The 18,452-nt window shown below is 38.1% G+C and overlaps 1 protein-coding gene across 4 annotated transcripts in view; it reads left to right on the forward strand.

Moving 5' to 3' along the window:
• Positions 1–18,452, forward strand: part of ESRRG (estrogen related receptor gamma) — a 568,127-nt gene that overhangs the window by 400,137 nt on the left and 149,538 nt on the right. For all 4 annotated transcript variants that reach the window (XM_035010128.1, XM_035010129.1, XM_035010126.1 and 1 more), the window contains one exon: positions 13,566–13,682. In XM_035010128.1, the coding sequence (XP_034866019.1) occupies positions 13,566–13,682 (117 nt within the window). The remainder of the gene's footprint in view (positions 1–13,565; positions 13,683–18,452) is intronic.

Genomic DNA, 18,452 nt, shown 5'->3' on the forward strand with positions numbered 1-18,452 from the left:
TGTTTTCAGCCTCTTGGGTTGCATACCATGCCTTTACCAATAATAATAGATGAGGAATTCATTAGTTTGTCATAATAATAATGACTGTATCAGTTTTTTGCACTGTGCCATACATTGTTCTAAGTGATTTACATTGATTGTCCTATTTAATTCTTCCATTATCCTGAGGAAGTAGATGCTACTATTATAGTATTCTTAGAGTATCTTATTTATATATATATGTGGAACTTGAGGCACAGAGAAGTAATGGGCCAAACCCAATTGGGTCTCAGGCAACCTAAACCCAGAGCCTGTGCTCTTTACCTCTCAATACCCTGACTTGCATATTTTTTAAAGCTTTTAAAGCATTGAATAATTTTAGACTGAATTTTTCTTGAGAGATTTTAGCCCATGGGCAAAATTTTCCATTAAGTTGATAAAATAAAATAAAAATGGGGAATTAAGAATATTCCCAAAGTTATGATTAGATAATATTGAAGGCTTTTTAAAAAAGGAGACAGAAGTAAGCCTTAAAAAGATCTATTTTTTCTTTTTATAATTCATTTTTAGAACCCCCCTGTATATGAAGTGTGAGAGTTCAATTCTTCAGTACCATCATATCTATTATCTCAGTTCCCTGGATTTTTATCTTCTGACACTCATTTCACTGCTGGATTTTTAGTTGTTAGTTTTAGATTGATCCCCAAATGTACCTCCACAACCACCAGTGATAACACCTCCCTGACTCTTTAATTCTTGAGTTTAGAAGGAAAGAGGCTTATTTCTTCTCGTTTTGATGTGACGGTGATTAACCACTTGCATAAACTTTGTGACTGCAACAGAGGGCAACTCTTTCTTTTTTATGATGAGTAGTAGTCAGAAGAAGGGGGGGCAGGATTATATGAATGGATCTGTATTTTTAAAGAAAAAACTATATTCTTTGGGATTAAATCTTGTTTTATTTTATTTTATTTTATTTTTTTATTATTATGTTATGTTAATCACCGAATATTACATCATTAGTTTTTGATGTAGTGTTCCATGATTCATTGTTAAATCTTGTTTTATTTTGGTTTGAACAAAAAGAAACAACCATATTCTACTATACTTTTTAATAAAGGCATAGCTGAGGGGGGCCTGGGTGGCTCAGTTGGGTAAGCATCTGACTCGATTTCGGCTCAGGTCATGGATCCCAGTGTTGTGAGATCGAGCCCCATGTCAGCACCCTGCTGGGTATGGAGCCTGCTTGGGATTCTCTCCCTCTCCCTCTGCCCCCCCAAATTAATTAATTAGTTAATTAATTAAAAAAAGGTACAGCCAAGTAATAATACAAAAAGGAAAGAGGAGGATTTAGTACACAGGAATTTTTGATTAATTTAGAATTTAGAGCTTGAAATCTGAATGTACCTTTACAGTGAATCTGAAAGCAGAGCCAAGTCTACTTTCTGATATTCATTTTTCAGTGCAAACTATTAACATAGTTTTCATTTGAAGAAGATCAGAGACAAGTACAGGAATCTTCAAAGGAATGAATCTAGCCCAAGATTTTGTCCTTGATTGCACCTTTCCTTTTCCTTTTGCCTCTAAAGCATCTTCACTACTCCCAAGGTACCTCCTTGCTTCTGGAACGCCCTCACTGTCCCCCAGAGTCTTCAGATCATATTTTATATGGAGAACAATTTCAAATTTTATAGATATTTAAAGCGAAAGCCCTCCATTTGTTCTTCTGGAATATTACCAATTTACTAAGATTTCTTTTGTAATGTTTGTAACTAACTTGTAGGAAGCTACTTTACAGGATTGTAAGTAAGAAAGGAAATAATGGGTAGACTGTAAAGTATTTTGTATCATTGCAGCCTTTTGTCCATATGTTTTTAGACCAGAGATCCCTAAACCAAGGCCCAGGGCCAGAATCATTTTGCTAAAGAAAGTTTGGAACCCAGTCACGCCCTTTCTTGTGTTGTCAGTGGTTGCTTTTATGCTTCTACCAGATTGCTGGGGAGTCACAGTAGAGACTGAATGGCCTTTGAAGCTGAAATATTTAACTATCTGGGCCTTTAAGGAAAAAACTTGTCCGCCCCTGCTGTTCCGTGAAGGAGTGAGAGCTAAGCAAGTATTCCCTTGGAGGAGGCATCCCCTGCCCTACCTCTCCTGGACCATCAGCACACAGGAAGACACCCCCCACCCCCCACTATGTTTCCTTCTATGCTCTTCCTCCCAGAGGAAATGCCAGGCACTTCTCTGCAGTCCCTATCATAGCGGGCAGTCAAGTGCGGGGGTTTTGTTTCAGAGAGGAAAATCTTTAGGCACCAAAACAGCAAGTTGGGAACTTTCGTGGTTCTCACCTGGTGTTCCTTGTTTTACTCTGCATCCAGTTAGCAGTCCCGTCTGAGCTCCCTGACCCTTGGGGTAATTAGTGGTTATGGTCTTTTGAATATTTGTTTGCTTGTACTTCTTATAATGTGCCTGTGATGTGGACATCAATCAGGTCTATGCCTTTTGGCTTCCTTGCACCAGGCGGGAAGAGATTCTCTGCCTCGCATTTCCTTATTTCTGCACTGAGCACTAGCTCCTGGCCACTTATAGAGCCCCTTTAGCTCTTCTGCTTCCTGAATCCCTTCCCTAGTATAATTATAATGTTGTAATTCTTGTTGAGAATCAATGCACCTTCTGTGTCAGGCACTCTGCTCAGCACCTTGAATACATGATCTCATTTGATTTTCACAGCAATGCCATAAAAGTATCCATTGGTGTGACCCATTACCATTTCATTCCTGAAGAAGGAAACGCTTGCCCTGACTCCTGCAGAAAATGGTGGAACCAGCACTTGAATCCAAGTTGACTCCTATCTTATAATCATTGTTATACTGCCTCCTGCAGTTTAAGTACAGAGCAGTTACCATCATTGTGTCCTGCAGGATTTCCCCCAACTCTGTATCAACTTTGGAGAATGCAGACACATACTGTGAATACATCAACTCGATCTTGAGCGAAGGAAGTCTCCAATACCAATATCTCATTTCTGACAAAGTTCTTGGCACATTGATGGCATTCAAGAACAGAAGCATTTAAGGACAATATCAGGAAAAGATGTGCTTGCTTTTACTTGTTGAAGGTGCAAGGAAAGCTCTGAAATCAAATTCGTATTTAAGAGTCAGTTGCTTTTGGAGTGCCAGGGTGGCTCAGTTGGAAGAGCATGTGACTCTTGATCTTGTGAGTTTGAGCCCCACATTGGGTGTAGAGATTAGTTAAAAAATTTTAAAAAAATTAAGAAAGAGGCAGCAGGTGCTTTGTCATGTAGGATATGATCCTAATGCCGCTGTACTTGCCATATGGACTGCTTGTACCATTTGATAACTGCCACTGCAAAATGTACATTTCTATTAAAAAATAGTGGCTGCATTAGATTTTTGTTAGCATTTCTTTCTTTCACCTAAAGTATTTTGTTCACCAACTGTTTTTTAGTCATATGTGTTAAAAAAGAGAGAAGCAAACTCATCAAAGTTGTTCAGAATATGTAGGTAGAGAAAAAACATGTGAATGTTGATGTTGAATACTGAGCACAGCACATTTGGGGGCAATGGTTAGCTCAGATGTAACATCTTTCTTGTGGTGGTGGTGTTCTTTGAGCTTTTTTATAAATACTCCTGTGATACCATCCCTACTCCATCGAAGCTTAAAAACTGAGATGCAGTGGCTGCACACATCACGTAGGGTCTGCAAAAGGCCTAGTTGCCTTTTCCAAGAAGATGTCATCACATCAAAGCTAAAAAACATTGAATTTCTGGTTACCCTGGATGGAGAGATATTTGTATTCTCCATCATCTTCATCAGTGAGTGTGTTTTTATTAGACACTTATTCCCTTCTTAAGTGCATTTCAGAACACACCCGGCTGAGTATGGATTACTTTTTTCTCCCATCATGAACAATAGCATTATTTTGGGATCTTTAAAATGCATTGTTTACAACCTGATACCTGTTGCTTTGGTGACATGGTCTGTTTGGTTTCTGTGGAATTAAACTGGCCCCAAACCATAGTGGTACAGAGACAAGTTGAGGGATTTCTTTTTGAGGTGTTGAGAGATTCCATTCCCCAAAAGCAACCCTATCCTGTCCCGCAGCTGCCCTTGTACCGTAAGTCTGAGAACAGCAAAAGACAATGCCAAGATCCACCCTTACCTTACTGCTCCAAGGCATCAAGATTTTCTTTCCAACCAGCAACAATAGCAACAACGACAGCTACACAAAGCACACTCTCAGAAGATAGGAATTTCATTTTTTTATTTCTATTCCAAACAACACTTAGTTAATTACTTTTAAAAGATTGGAGTCCAGCAGCATTGCATCATAGTTAAGAGCATGGATTTTGGAACCAGAGTGCCTGGGTTCGCATTCTGGCTCAGGCACTTGTTAGTTACATGATTTTGGGTATGTAACCTCTTGTCTCAGCGCTTTAATTCTCTCATCTGCCAAATGAGGTTCATATCTGTAAAACACATAAAGTAGTGCCTCACACTTAGTGTTTACTATAGGCATTCATATGCAAATTTTAATGGGTACATTTAGGGACTGTTGGACTGGATGTCAGGATATTTGAGTTTTATTCTTTTTTATTTTTTTTAAGACTATTTTTTTTATCTGAGAGAGAGAGAGAGAGCGCAAGAGCAGGGGGAGAGGCAGAGGGAGAGGGAGAAGCAGACTCCCCACTGAAGAAGGGAGCCCAGATGCAGGGCTCAATCCCAGGACCCTGAGATCACAAACTGAGTTGAAGGCAGACGCTTAACCAACTGAGCCACCAAGGTGCCCCGATATTTGAGTTTTAGTCTTTTTTTTTTTTTTCCAATAAACTAGTCCATATTTTTGTAAGGAAGATCCAGTGATCATAGGTTAATCAGTACATATTTACTTGTCTATGATCTTGAGGAGGCTGAACCAATTAGAAATGAGGTTTTCCTCAAAGTCTAATATCCTTTAAATTTGTGTTGCTTAATACCCAATGATATGTTGTTGGTAGATTCCTATCAGTTTTATTCTGTCTCATTGACTATACTTAGCTTTTTTTGATGAATAATTTGGGGCTAAATATTAAAATGAGGCAATGAGAAATAGGATCACTAAAAATCAAATCGACAGGTAATGAGTGGCTTCTTGTGGGCCATTGACTTGACCACACATTCTTTTGGACACAAGGGATTCTGAGGGGTGTAAGTCCCTATCTGCAAGGAATATACAGTTGGAACAGGAGGAGGTTGATTCAGTAGACACAAAGTATGTTGAGTTCTAAGAGAAGGACCCACCTGAAGACGAGTGTGAGATGAGTTAGTTACACCCATAAGGACACGGTCTTGTGGGCTCTTGGAAAGCTTCGTTGAAGACACGATAAAGGAGGCACATGAAGAGGACCAGCAGGAAAGAATGCTGCTTTCTAGGAATTTGTAGTAATTCAGGGTACATGTCAGACAAGGTGGGAGTGGGCTTTGGATAGGGTTAGAAATTGACCTGAGACTGTGGGAAGGATAAGACTGAGGTGGGATTTTGAAGATCTTTGCAAATCCTTTACCTTCCATTATAATCAGGTTACACCCAATGATACGCAGTTTATAAGCTCCAGTGTAGTGACAGGAAATGCTCACAAGGAGATGTTGCTGGTTGATGTCTCAGAAATTCACTTCTTTTTTTTTTTTAAAGATTTTATTTATTTATTTGAGAGAGAGAATGAGAGAGAGAGAGAGAGAGCATGAGATGGGGGAGGGTCAGAGGGAGAAGCAGACTCCCCGCTGAGCAGGGAGCCCGATGCGGGACTTGATCCCGGGACTCCAGGATCATGACCTGAGCCAAAGGCAGTCGCTTAACCAACTGAGCCACCCAGGCGCCCCTCAGAAATTCACTTCTTAGACAATTTGGTGCTTTAAAAAAATGACTTGAGTTATCTTTCTTCCTCTCCTCCTAGTATGTGTAAAATATAGCCATGCACGCTGGAGTTGTTGGCAAGGCAAAATTGTCCTTCAGTTTCTCTGGGTGAATGGCATATTCATTTTCACACTTATTTTGTAATATTCCCAAACTCCAGATTTAGGTCTTAGAGTGAAGGTATTTAGTAATTGATGAAATCTTACAGTGTCTCTCCCTTTTGTTCTCAGAAGGGTGAACATGATCTATGATTTTAATACTTATAGTTCATATAATTGTTACAGTGCTATAAAGTTCATATGATTGTTCCTTTTTTATATTTTAGTAATCCGAGAGTAGTAAAGGTAAAGTAACTAGTTCAAGTTCACATGGCTAATGAATGGCAGAGCTATAATTTGGACCTTCATCTACCATTTCTCTTCTCCTTCTCCTCTCCTCCTCTGCCTTCACTCGTTCATTTCCAGGTGTCTTTCTAAACCCTATACAAGGTAGTATGTTAAGGAAGGACATGCAATGGGCATACAATAATTTTTTCCACCTTTTATTTGAGATGAATATGCACAGTGCCTAGTGTTGAGTCAATAGTTGTGGAATAAGGCAATAAAGGAATGTCCATGTTTACAAACTTGGGGGAAACTAAGGTAGGATATGTTTTGTTTAAACTGGAAAAAAGTATCAAGGCTAAATAACCCCCCCCCTCATTTTACAACACTGTTTTCCTTCTAGTCTATTTTTTATTTTTTAATTAATTAATTTTTTTTTAGAGAGAGAGCATATGAGTTGATGGGGGAGGGAGAGAGAGAATCTTAAGCAGGTTCCATGGTCAGTGTGGAGCCCAGTGTGGGGCTTGATCTCATGACCCTGAGATCATGACCTGAGCTGAAATCAAGAGTCAGATTCTTAATGGACTGAGCTACCTAGGTGCCCCGCTGCTAATCTATTTTTGATTTAATTCAGCAGGTCGATACAATCTTGTAGTTAGATGTATCATAGAGGGAGATGGTTGGTACCCATTATAAGCTCAGTGGCCCACCCAATACGGTTCACTGGAAGATGAAACCAGAGTGTATGGTCTTGGTCTGCAGTCAGTAGATACTACTCAGAGTCTATGAGCCTGCCTGCTTGTAGGCTTCTCTCTGATCTTCTCATCCTTTAAGACAAGCCATCATTTATTTGCATGTGGGAGCCAAGCCTGAGCTTCAGTGTGAAAATGCAACAGTCTGTGCCAAAATACTGTTATGGCTCTTATATACTATGTTTGTGATTATCAGAATTTAATCCTATAGAACCTGAAAGAACCAAATACCAAAAAGACTTTCTATACCCTATCTTCCAGCTCATTTTTTAGAGGGTAGAAGGGCAGCAAAAAGGCAAAGAACGTGCGACTTTGGCATAATCTTGTACATGAAATTGCTTTGCCAAGAGCTGGGTATGACAATTAACTGGATGTGACGCTCCTTTCCTCCTGTCAGTATGCCACAGTCTCCATGTCACAGGTGCCTTGCTGCCCCTTTGGGAGTCTGACACCGCCATTCCTTATAATACTTTTGGGCATCGTCTTTCAGAGCTTGAGGCAGATTCTCACAGACTGTCATCAGTGATCTGGAGATCTTTGAAATTTGAAGGTAAATTTGAAATTTAATGGTGGACAGACATCATTTGGCCTCATGTCTTGTGATAAAGAAGGCAGTCAGATGTTTTGGGTGAATATGAATGAAATGTATTTTGACTGCCCCCCCCCCCCATAGCTTATAAATTGACTCCAGTGGCAGTTCTAAAGGGAGCTTCCGAAAGTGTCAGAACAATCCCTTGGGAACAGGTATAGTGTCCCTAGGTAACTTATTTTGAAGTCTAACTTGGGATTCTTTGAAAAAACTTAAAAAGTATGTGCACTGATAGAACTATGACTTTCTTGCTAGAGATATGTAATCAATTATTGTTCCATATTATATAATCCCAGTTATAGAGACCATTTCAATTTCAGGTGGAATGGGCAGAAAGCAGTGAGGAAAAAAGTAGCATTAAAAACAAGAAAGAAAAAAAAAAGGAGAAAAAGGGAAGTTGTATTGCTGTATGGAAAAACCTTTACTATGAAACGGTATTAAAAAAACAGTCTTTTTTTTATATTTTTGATCATGTAAAACAAAAATACTGTGGATTATTGGCTGCATGTTTTTAATGCTCTGTAATTGTGTACCGAGGCAAATCCCATTATTTTAAAATCACTTAATATTGGGGAACAATTGGATAAACCGCGCTTGGAGTGCCCTGTGGGTCATCTCAAGCCTTTTGGTTCTGTTAATAAAATTAAAACAACTGGGGGAAATATACAAATGGTTTCAAATGGGTTTTACAATTAGGATGTCTGTATGTGTGAAAAAGAGGACAACTCTTAGGAACTACGTAAAGCCAAATGCACCATTACTGTGTATGAGTGACGTGAGTTGGGAGTAAGGATTTGACATATATTTTTATTTTGAGATGCCATGCTAATTTACATCATTCAGCCCTTTCACTGCCAAACTGTAAAAGTCCATTAAGTGACTGAAAGGAATATACAAATTATCCACTGGCACTCCAGGCTGGAGTTTTACATACACCCTGTTATTCTATCCGCCAGCTAGCTGCAAGATTCTATTAAGCGGTAAGTGAGAAAATTATATTGCCTACAAACTAATTGTACAAAAGACTCTGAAATAAGTAATCAGAGCCCAGGACTTTCTGAAAGCTGCCAGGAGATATTATAAATTGCTCTATCATTCTTGTCAGCCTGGTTTAAAAACCCAGAGCTTCCATGTTGATTTGGTTCCCTCTGCAACAGAGCTCACTTCCCCAGCTCTTGACAAAACTGGGAAAATTCCAGCTGTGTCCTCAGTAGCCGCCCAATTCAGTCCCTGGTGCCCTCTAACAAATGTGTCCCAGGAAATAGCAAGCTGTAAGCCAAGAAAACTCTGTGTCTGAAATGAGAATCCTTGCTTGTGAACAATAACTTCTGCATCCTCCTGGTTGACTGTCCAGTGTTCATATTTCAGGTGCCCATAGTTGCTATTGGAAATATTTTTGTTGAGTTTCCACTTTCCATGAATTGAAGGAAAACAAGTGCCCCATAGAGATCATGTGGTCTACTGGTCTTTGAGCCATTACCAAAATAGATGGAATATTATTATCCAGGTGCTTGGGGCAGCACATTTTTAGGATAAAATGGTTTGTTGTTGTTGTTGTTGTTTCATAAAAAAAGCACCAGGGAAGGTATTTCAAGGGCAGAATCTGTGTAGACTCTAACACAGATCAAAGGCTTTGTTGGGTGGGCGATCATAGCCAACAACCATGAACCAAGTAACTCAATGGGAGGGCTTTGAAATTAGAGGTTTTCCTCCAGCAAATAAGTTCTTTACAATAATGTTGATTTGTTTTTCAAGATATAAACCAGTATTACTTAGTGAAATAGAGGTTATCACTCATGTATGTCAAGACTAATTTATGGAAATTTGGCTGAAGGATTCCTGATTCATCGTAAACAATTTCTATACACTTAAGCTGAAAATATATCAATTGTGAAAACATTCAGGACTGCTATAATTTCCATCCATTCACAGTGAAATTTTTACAAAACATGTTTTGTTGCCAATAGCTTTGGGAAGATTCCTCTACCCCAATATAGTTATTTATCCATTTTTCACAGCATAGTTCAGTCATTCACTTCTAGATTGAGAATTCATTGACTTTCTCAGGCATAATCTCTGCATTTGTGGGAATGCATATGTGTGTGCGTGCATGCTAGTCATGATTCCAGAACCACTGCCCCCCCCACACTAAATTGTATTGTTATTCGCTTACATGTCTTATCTCCTCTGTAAGACCTGTGGACTTCTCAAGAGCAGGAACTACCTCTTTCTATCCCAACCCAGCCCATGATCCAAAATTGCAGGTTCATGGATCAGCACCAAGGATCTAGCAATGAATAAGACAGAGCCTCTCCCTCAAGAGTTCATTCTGAGGCACTATTAAAAATTTCTCTGCCTTTATGTTTCCCTTTGTCATTGAAGAATTCAGAATGTAATGGTTAGAAAGGGAACTAGAGTACTTCTTTATATGTGATCTGAAGCTCTCATGTGGTAATTGTACAATTTTCCTTCTGTTTTTTGAAGAAATTTAAAAATCCTTACACAGTCATTCTTAGACGAGTCATTCATAGATTTAGCTATTATCATTGAATCGCTCCTAAATATTTTCTCCAGTGTGGCTCCAGTTCTGAGAGCATCTACTTTCTAAGTAATACTAAGTACTATAACAAGATAAAATTTAACCCTTTTAGTGCCATCTGTCTGTTCATGTTTTAAAACATTTTCATGTTTTATTTTCCTTTTATTCTTATCCTGTTCATATCAAGATGCACTTTATTTCCTTTAAAGTCTCTCACATTCATTTTTTTTCTTTTCACATTGTGCTCCCCAGAAGCCTTAGTATTTTTTTTTTTTTTTGGTTTTCCCCTCAATGATCTCTTTCTGTTTTACCATTCATTTCCATTTTTGTCAAAGCTACTTTTTAAGGTTTTGAAAAATTAATTAGGTTTCCTAATACTTTTTTTTTTAATTTGTGAAATGGTTTTCCTAGTGGTCTTAATATTGCTTCCTGATGGGACATCTAGCTCACTTGACCTTGTGGACATTACTACGTTACAGCACCATAGTTGGTGTTCATAACAATGACATTGAGGTATCAAGAAAATACAAGTTTTTATGAAGCATACTATTTTACTTATTTACTACTTTTGGAAGAAGATTTTTCTACTGCATAAGAAATGGTCCTTGCCTCCAGGATCTTACCATCTAATGGGTAATATGCATGCAAAAAAGGTATGAAAAAATTCAGCATGTCTGTATGTGATGAGAGTACATGAAAAGATATGAGAACCAAGAAGTCATTTTCTGCTATGATGGTCTGAGAGGTTTTCATGAAAGATTTGAATGGAATTTGAGTTGAACAGTGAGCCTTAGAAGTAATTTTAAGAAGAAAAGAGGGGCAAAGATGGATCATTCTCAGAGGGAAGTCTGAAGGACACAGCAAAAAATGAATAAATTGACTTGGCTGCATCAGAAAGTTCATATAAGGTAATAATTGTAATATTGCTGGATAAGTAGATGGGAGTCATATTGGAATGGCGATTTTGTTTGCTAATCTAATATTCTGTATTTAATTCAAGAGGCCATAGAAGTGTAGTGATTTTTTTTTTTCAATTAAGGTATTTTATTTTTAAATTAAGCAGTCTTAGGAAGAGGTAGGCAGCATGGATTCAGGGGGACAGAATGGAGGCACAATGCCCAGGTAGGGGAGAACTGCCATAGTCCAGGTGTGAGCTCACACATGCCTGATTGAGGTTCCTGTCAGAAGTGTGTTCTCGTGGAAGATGAGGATAGAATTTTTGGAGGAAGAGGATCCAGTTTGAAATGAAAGATGATTGTTTTTGTGGGGGTGGGAGGGAGATGGTGGGTCACCCTGGTAGAAGTTTCTAGCATTGGGTTAAAATGTGGGTCATGCTTTAGTACTGGAAAGTAAGCAAAGTGAGGACTTCATACTGACTTTTCTGGCAAAAAGGGGCAAGAAATGCTGTTTGGAAACCATTTTTTTTTTCCTAATTAGTTATTGTTCATCTCTTTCTAAGAAAGCAAAGACTGAATTTCTTTTTAAGTAAGTATAGGAAGAGGTAAGTAGAGTGGAAGGTTCTGGTATTAGAATACTAATTAACCTCTAGGAAGTTACTAGCAATACTCCCTGGATGCAAAATACATTTTCAGTGATGGTTAAAGAAACTCAGCAGTGAAAAATGGTTCATCTAAAGTTCAGAATCTAAATCCTTTTATTCTCAGCCATGATCCAGCCAGGCTGGTTCCTTTGACTTATCCTTGATTTTCTGGGTGTTAGTAATATCTCTGAAGAAGGTGATGGTGTGTGCCTCTGTTGATGTAGTTAATATTACTCTTATTTTTTAACCTCTTACGTTAAAAAGTAGTTGCTTTTATTATTATAAATGCCCTGAGTTAGAATGCTAATTGAGCCAAATAATTTTGATAGGCTTATCTCAAGTTATAATACACAGTTTTTTTTTATATGTATATTTTAGTCATGCGTACTTAACCAGTTTTCAGTAGTTATAAGTGGTTAGGTATTACTTCCTGTTGAATTAGCAGTTGCTGAGTAGTTGAGTCTTTGTACAATCCAGCAATCCACTAATGTGATATTTAATGAGGAGACATCAGTCTGGAGAAAGGTAGTCAATATAAATCAGTGTTTACAAAGTGTGATTAACTCTGAAATATTTCATCAATGCTGTGGTCCCAGGCAGACTCTATGCTAATTACTAGACTCTGCGCATGTTTCAGGGGACTTGGATGGACCCTGAGTATTGCGAACACAGAGCAGCAAAATTGCAATTATGCTCGGACCGTCTCTGATGACAATTTATGCATTTGGTGTGATGACCTCCCCCTTCCCAAGAGGGCAATAAAGAGAATGCATTTTCATTAAGATACTAATGCACTTAATCACAAGGGGAAAGGGTTAGGAAGTAAGGAAAGACCTTCAAGCACTATGTGACAGAGCTGATAGGGGAGAGAGGCTTTATTTTAAAGGCAGCTTCTTTACAAAGCTGTAGGCAGCTCCAGAGCACATCCCACACACTATCATTGGCATTAATTGAAAAAAAATTTTGAGTTAAAGTTCGGATCTTCTTCTGGCTACATATTTATTGCTTCAAATGTGTAAGTAGGACCATAAGTAATGTCAACTCTGACATTAAACATATAGTTTCGTAGCAGTTTATTTTTATTTATAACACGTGCATGGAGCTTGAGTGTTTGGAATTCATTATGCAAATAATGTAACAACCATGATGATGACCGTCATCATCGTCATCCTCCTCCTCCTCCTCAATAAGCATTTACTAAGCAGAGAACTGTGTTGTAAGGCCCGGGTAAACGTGGACACGAGAGCCATGTCATTTCGGTCCCTGCCATCTAGGAGCTTACTGTAAGGCCCCAGATGCGCCTGCTGATCATTTTTCACAGTGGGGTTTATGCTGTTTAGTGTCAGAAAGACAATAAGCCTGATATACTGGAACATTAGTAACCAAAAGAAATCCAGGATTGATGATACAAAAATATGATTTTGATGTTCATGCTTTTATGGAAATAATTTGCTTTGAAATTTCTTTTGGGTTCTCAAATTCTGGAAGATTGTTATTGTGCATGGGTAGACTAAGCATAATGTCTTAAAGACTAACTTTAAACTTAATCTTTTGAGATACTTTACCATGTATCTTCCAATTATTCAGTGCATTTTTTTTTTTTAAGAGAGAGAAAGTGGCAGGGGGAGGGGCAGAGGGAGAGAGAATCTTAAGCATGGGGCTCCATCTCAAGATTTGGAGATCATGATTTGAACCAAAATCAAGAGTCGGGCTCTTCACTGATTGAGCCACCCAGGCGCCCCTATTCAGTGCATCTTAAGTGGTTGCCACAGAGCATCCAGCTTCATGACATTTGTGACATCCTAATGAATCTTATGTGACATTTTTTCTGAGAGGGGAGGCAGAAGTAACAGAGTGGGCATTGCCTTTGGGATGCTCACATTTCCTGGGTCTTGCAAATCTAACTGTTTTTCTTTGAACTCTGTGTTTTAGGTAATATAGAATATAGCTGCCCTGCCACAAATGAATGTGAAATCACAAAGCGCAGACGTAAATCCTGCCAGGCTTGCCGCTTCATGAAGTGTTTAAAAGTGGGCATGCTGAAAGAAGGTAAGGCATGTTGCTGGGGACTCTGTGTTTTAGGTTGGGAATGGGGGAAGGGCTAGAGAAACTGGGAAAAGATGGGGTCACAGTAAGCACTCTGAATCTGATGGCAGAATACATCTTTACGCCTGAGTTTTCTGATATGTCCTGGCTAACTGCTTGATATCAACAGGAAGGGACAAGGTAGGAAACATCTGATGTGCAGCTAAACCCACCAGGTATGCTTGGTCGTTCTGATTCTTTTCCTCTTTACGAGTTGCAGAAGGAAGAGGACAAAGGACACCAAGAGGCTGGTCCTTGTCTTTTTGTGTTTCTTATTTCTAAGTTTGCAGGGAGATCTTCCCCTCCATTGTTACTGAGATGTAATTGACAAATAAAAATTGTGAATATTTAAGGTGTATGACTTGATGTTTTGATATACATATGTATTGTAAGATAATTGCCACAGTCAAGCTAATTAACACACCCATCATTTCATATTGTTACCACTTTTTTAAAAAAATTAGTATTAGGCTGTATTTTTTTCCAATCTTACCTTTTGGACTTATGTTCTATTATAAAGAACTTTTAATAATGATACTGAAATTGTTGCTTTCACTTAGGGATAACGCCAACAAACACAAAATAATAACAGTGACCATGGATTCAGTTACGCCCTGAGCTCACACAGCTCACAAGTGGTAGAGCCCAGAACTGAACACAGAGTCAGATTCTAGAATTCATTGACTTCTTCCACCCATATCCAAGGTCCTGAAATATTTGTATATGTCAGCATGTCCAATGAAACTAACATTTTAGCTTGTGGCTAGAGAGAAATTATTCTTTTCTTTGGAAAGCCTAGATCTGTTTTTGTTTTTGTTTTTAAATGCATCTCTATGTGTGTGTTTTTGTAAATGTGTGTTGTTTTTTTTTTTTTTACAGTTTTAGATTTTACCATCTTTGTCTCTTCAGAAAACTTGCCAGGGTTTAAAATAAATATGATAATTTTATAAAGTAACAAAATGAAAATGTGGTAATCAAAGTTTGAAAGAAATTAGGTAAATTACATTTAAATGTATTGCTTCTGTTACTTTGTTCTCGGGGTTGGCCCTATTAGTTTATGTATTTGCTGTTACTGGAGATCCCTGACTTTTTAACTTCTAAATCCAAATAGATCTAAGTGTTTATTCCCTGAGAACAAACCAGAGCTTCAATTAGGTATGGCATTCCTAGATCTCATAATTTTTCCTGGTTTGTTCTTAATGCAAGATTTTTACTGTGAACAATGTCATAGGAAGAGGAGTGGATCAGTTATATTTGGGTATGTGGAATTCATGCCATATTTCTCCGCCCTTTACTAGATCACTAAGAACTAACCCCTCATTTGACTAGGAACAAAGAAGACTCTCAAATTCTCCTCATCTTTCACTCTCCTCTTCCTCTGGGGCGGGAGTGGGGAGGTGGGGTAGGGGGAGGAAGCTATAAACAAAGAGTGTATAACTTTATGATTAAAGCCTTATGAAAACATGACGCAAGATGTATTGTCAAGTAAAAAAAAAAAATAAAGTACAAGTTCCCTAGTAGTATGATTCAATGTATATATGAGTTTATTTTTATATAAGAATATCTATTTATATTAAATTTAAAAATTTATAAAAATTTATATTTTAATAATTCATATTAAAATATCTGTAGAGAGAAAAAAGAGGAAGAATGGTAGAAGGGAGATGTGCATCGTGATGGGATATACATGGAGAAGTGGAAGGAGGGATAAATAAAGATGGGGGACAGTGTGACACTATGAATACAATGAGGAGGGGGGTACTTGCCCTTTTTGCTGTATAGCCTTTGGCACCATTAGGATTTTTCATAGTTGATATATCTTACATTTAGAATGCACTTGCTAAGTATTTATTAAGTTTCTCCCATGTGCCAGGTACCATTCTAGGCTTCAGCAGTGCCGCAGTGAGGAAGTTGGATGTGGTTGTTCTTGCTAGAGGAAACTGACATGGAAATGCCAGTGGGAGAGTTTTGACAAAGGAAAAAATACATATAAAAACCCAACCATAATGTCCCAACCCACAGGACAAGGAATTTTCCTTTGAGCTTACTCCTTTTGAGGTTGAAACTTTATCTTCGTAATTGCCTTAAATCCTATAGCAGAGTAACAAACAAAAACCTAGTTCACAATAACATGATAAGTAACTGATGGTCCATTTTTGGTCATTATATTGCCACTGAGTTGAGCTGTAGAGACTCACACTGAACTTAAGCTCATTCAAAAAGCGTTAATTAAAAGTTGGGAGTTGAGGAATAATTTTCAAAGAGCAAATCTATTTTTTTAAAGTGGGTTATAAAATGAATATATCAATTAGCACTTGAAATAGATGTGTCCTAGATGTGGATTTTATTTTCAAAAACTAAAGTACATGGAGCTATGTCTCCATTTACAGGTTGATAGAATTTTTTGACTAGTTTAATTTTACTACTACGATTTATTCAACTCTTTGCACTTCCAGGTTTATGGACGAAGTGAAAACAAAAAATAAATTTTCCCCTAAATAATTTCCCCATTGTGGTTTTTAAGCAGGAGCGATCCTGAAGGATGGTTAGAGTGCCTGAGGAGGTGTGAACTGTGTTTAATTAAACATTGTTGGTGAAAGAAATGGGCTGGTGCTTATCTGTAATTCACACCTCCTCAGTTGCTGTTATCAAGCCTTTATAGGGTCTGTTTTCAAGGGACTTGCTGCTGTACTTGCTGAAATACTCAAATAATAATACTGGAATACTCAAATAATAATTTATTTTCCTTTACTTCCTTATGCCCACTTTGATGGAAAAATGCCAGTTCTCTAAGCCCCTCCCCCCAAAAGGATGGCTATGAGTAAATACGGAATATTCCTTTTCTTTCATACTTAAAAATGCAGTGAAATATTGCATTACACCCTGCATATAAATACACAATTATGTTTGGCCATCTCCTTGGCTCAAGACTTGCCTCCTCAGCCTGGAGAGAATGATACTGTCTTAAATGTATCTTTATGGATGGAGAGGGATTTCGGTCCCATGCAGTATGTCAGAGATCATGATGTAGTAAATCTATTCAAATGTAAACCTGTTCAATTCAATTACCAGTCCATAATAAAATTTGCTGCTACAACCCCCGTGTTGACCACAGCAGTCCATACAGCCTGATGGCACAGCAGGCCTGGAAATTGACAGACAAAATCTATTTAAACAAAAAACAACGTTAGTTATAGAATGTGAAATGAAATCAGATTTCAACAGCTTTGATGGGAACCTTCTTTCCTTTAACAGGTATTTTTATTTAACTAGCCAAATACATCTTAGGTAAAGTGCTGCCTGAGGGAAATAAAGAAGTTTCATGAAAAGGGTGGTTTATAGAAAAATGAGACTTTACTCTTTTAAAAACAATAATCCCTAGTTTTATTGACTGGTGTTTCTACTAATGATGTAGGGTGCCAAAGGGAAGTGGTGGCTTAGTGGGCAAACGATCCCAGTTGCATCACATTGTGCATAATTAAATTCTTACAACCTATGCCTTCTCGTTAGCCAGTACCAGAATTATGTCTGAATGAACTACATTTGATTATAACATTATAATTTTTTTTAAAGATTTTATTTATTTATTTGTCAGAGAGAGAGAGAGCACAAGCGGGGAGAGCTGCAGGCTGAGGGAGAAGCAGGCTCCTGGAGCCCGATGTGGGACTCGATCTCAGGACCCCGGGATCATGACCTGAGCCGAAGGCAGGCGCTTAACTTAGTGAGCCACCCAGGCATCCCTAGAATTTTTGAGTCAAAAAACTGTTACTGTTTGAAATGAACAGTTGTTTATATGGAGAAAATGACAGAATCCCACAACATAATAAAACTTCAAGAAGTACAGTTAAAAAAAAAAATGATAGTTTGTTCAAATCCAAGGGGTTGCACCATTCCACATCCTGAAAAAAATTCCCTTTTCTTTTTCTGGGCTCTACTTTGCTGGTAAGCCTCAGGAATGATGGGCCAGCATTAGTTTTTCAGCATTATGCCATACTGCATGTCAGCAAAAACCCATCTATTACAAGATATCTGGTCTCAACATTCCCTTTTCATTTTTTTCAGGTATTGCTTATTTGAAGGAAAAAACAAGAACTAATCAACGTGCACCTATAAATCTGGTCAAGATTTATTTTTATTTTGATCTCTCTCCTTGGTTACTTAAAGGCTATTGCAGGACATACTGATTCGGTTTACTCTCTGTCAGTGGCAAACAGAGACATTTTATGAAAGCAGTAATTATTTTATTTAGGTATAGAATTCACTGATCGAAGGATTGAAGGGCTTTCTGCTGTTTATTGGTATGATGGGTTTCACCTTGACAACTCAAGTATTTTTCTTTGACTCTTGTAGATGAGAGCAAGGTACCCACATTTATATATACACAGCATTATATTCCCCAGCCAAAATATAGATGAATCAAGGAAGCATGGAGGGCTAGTGTAGCTATTTCATGCCAAAAACAATGCTTTTCACTTTGCCTCTTTTTTTAAAGATTTTATTTATTTATTTGACACAGAGAGAGTACAAGCAGGGGGAGAGGCAGGCAGAAGAAGAGGGAGAAGCAGGCTACCCGCTGAGCAGAGAGCCCAACATGGGGCTCTATCCCAGGACCCTGGGATCATGACCTGAGCTGAAGGCAGACGCTTAACTGACTGAGCCACCAGGCATCCCACTTTGCCTATTTTTTTTTTTTAAGGTTATTTAAACCTTTCTGATCTTTCCTTTCATCATCTG

The sequence above is a fragment of the Mirounga leonina genome, unplaced genomic scaffold, assembly GCF_011800145.1.
Source record: "Mirounga leonina isolate KUSES-001 unplaced genomic scaffold, KU_Mleo_1.0 Mir_154, whole genome shotgun sequence".
In the NCBI taxonomy this organism is placed as follows: domain Eukaryota; kingdom Metazoa; phylum Chordata; class Mammalia; order Carnivora; family Phocidae; genus Mirounga; species Mirounga leonina.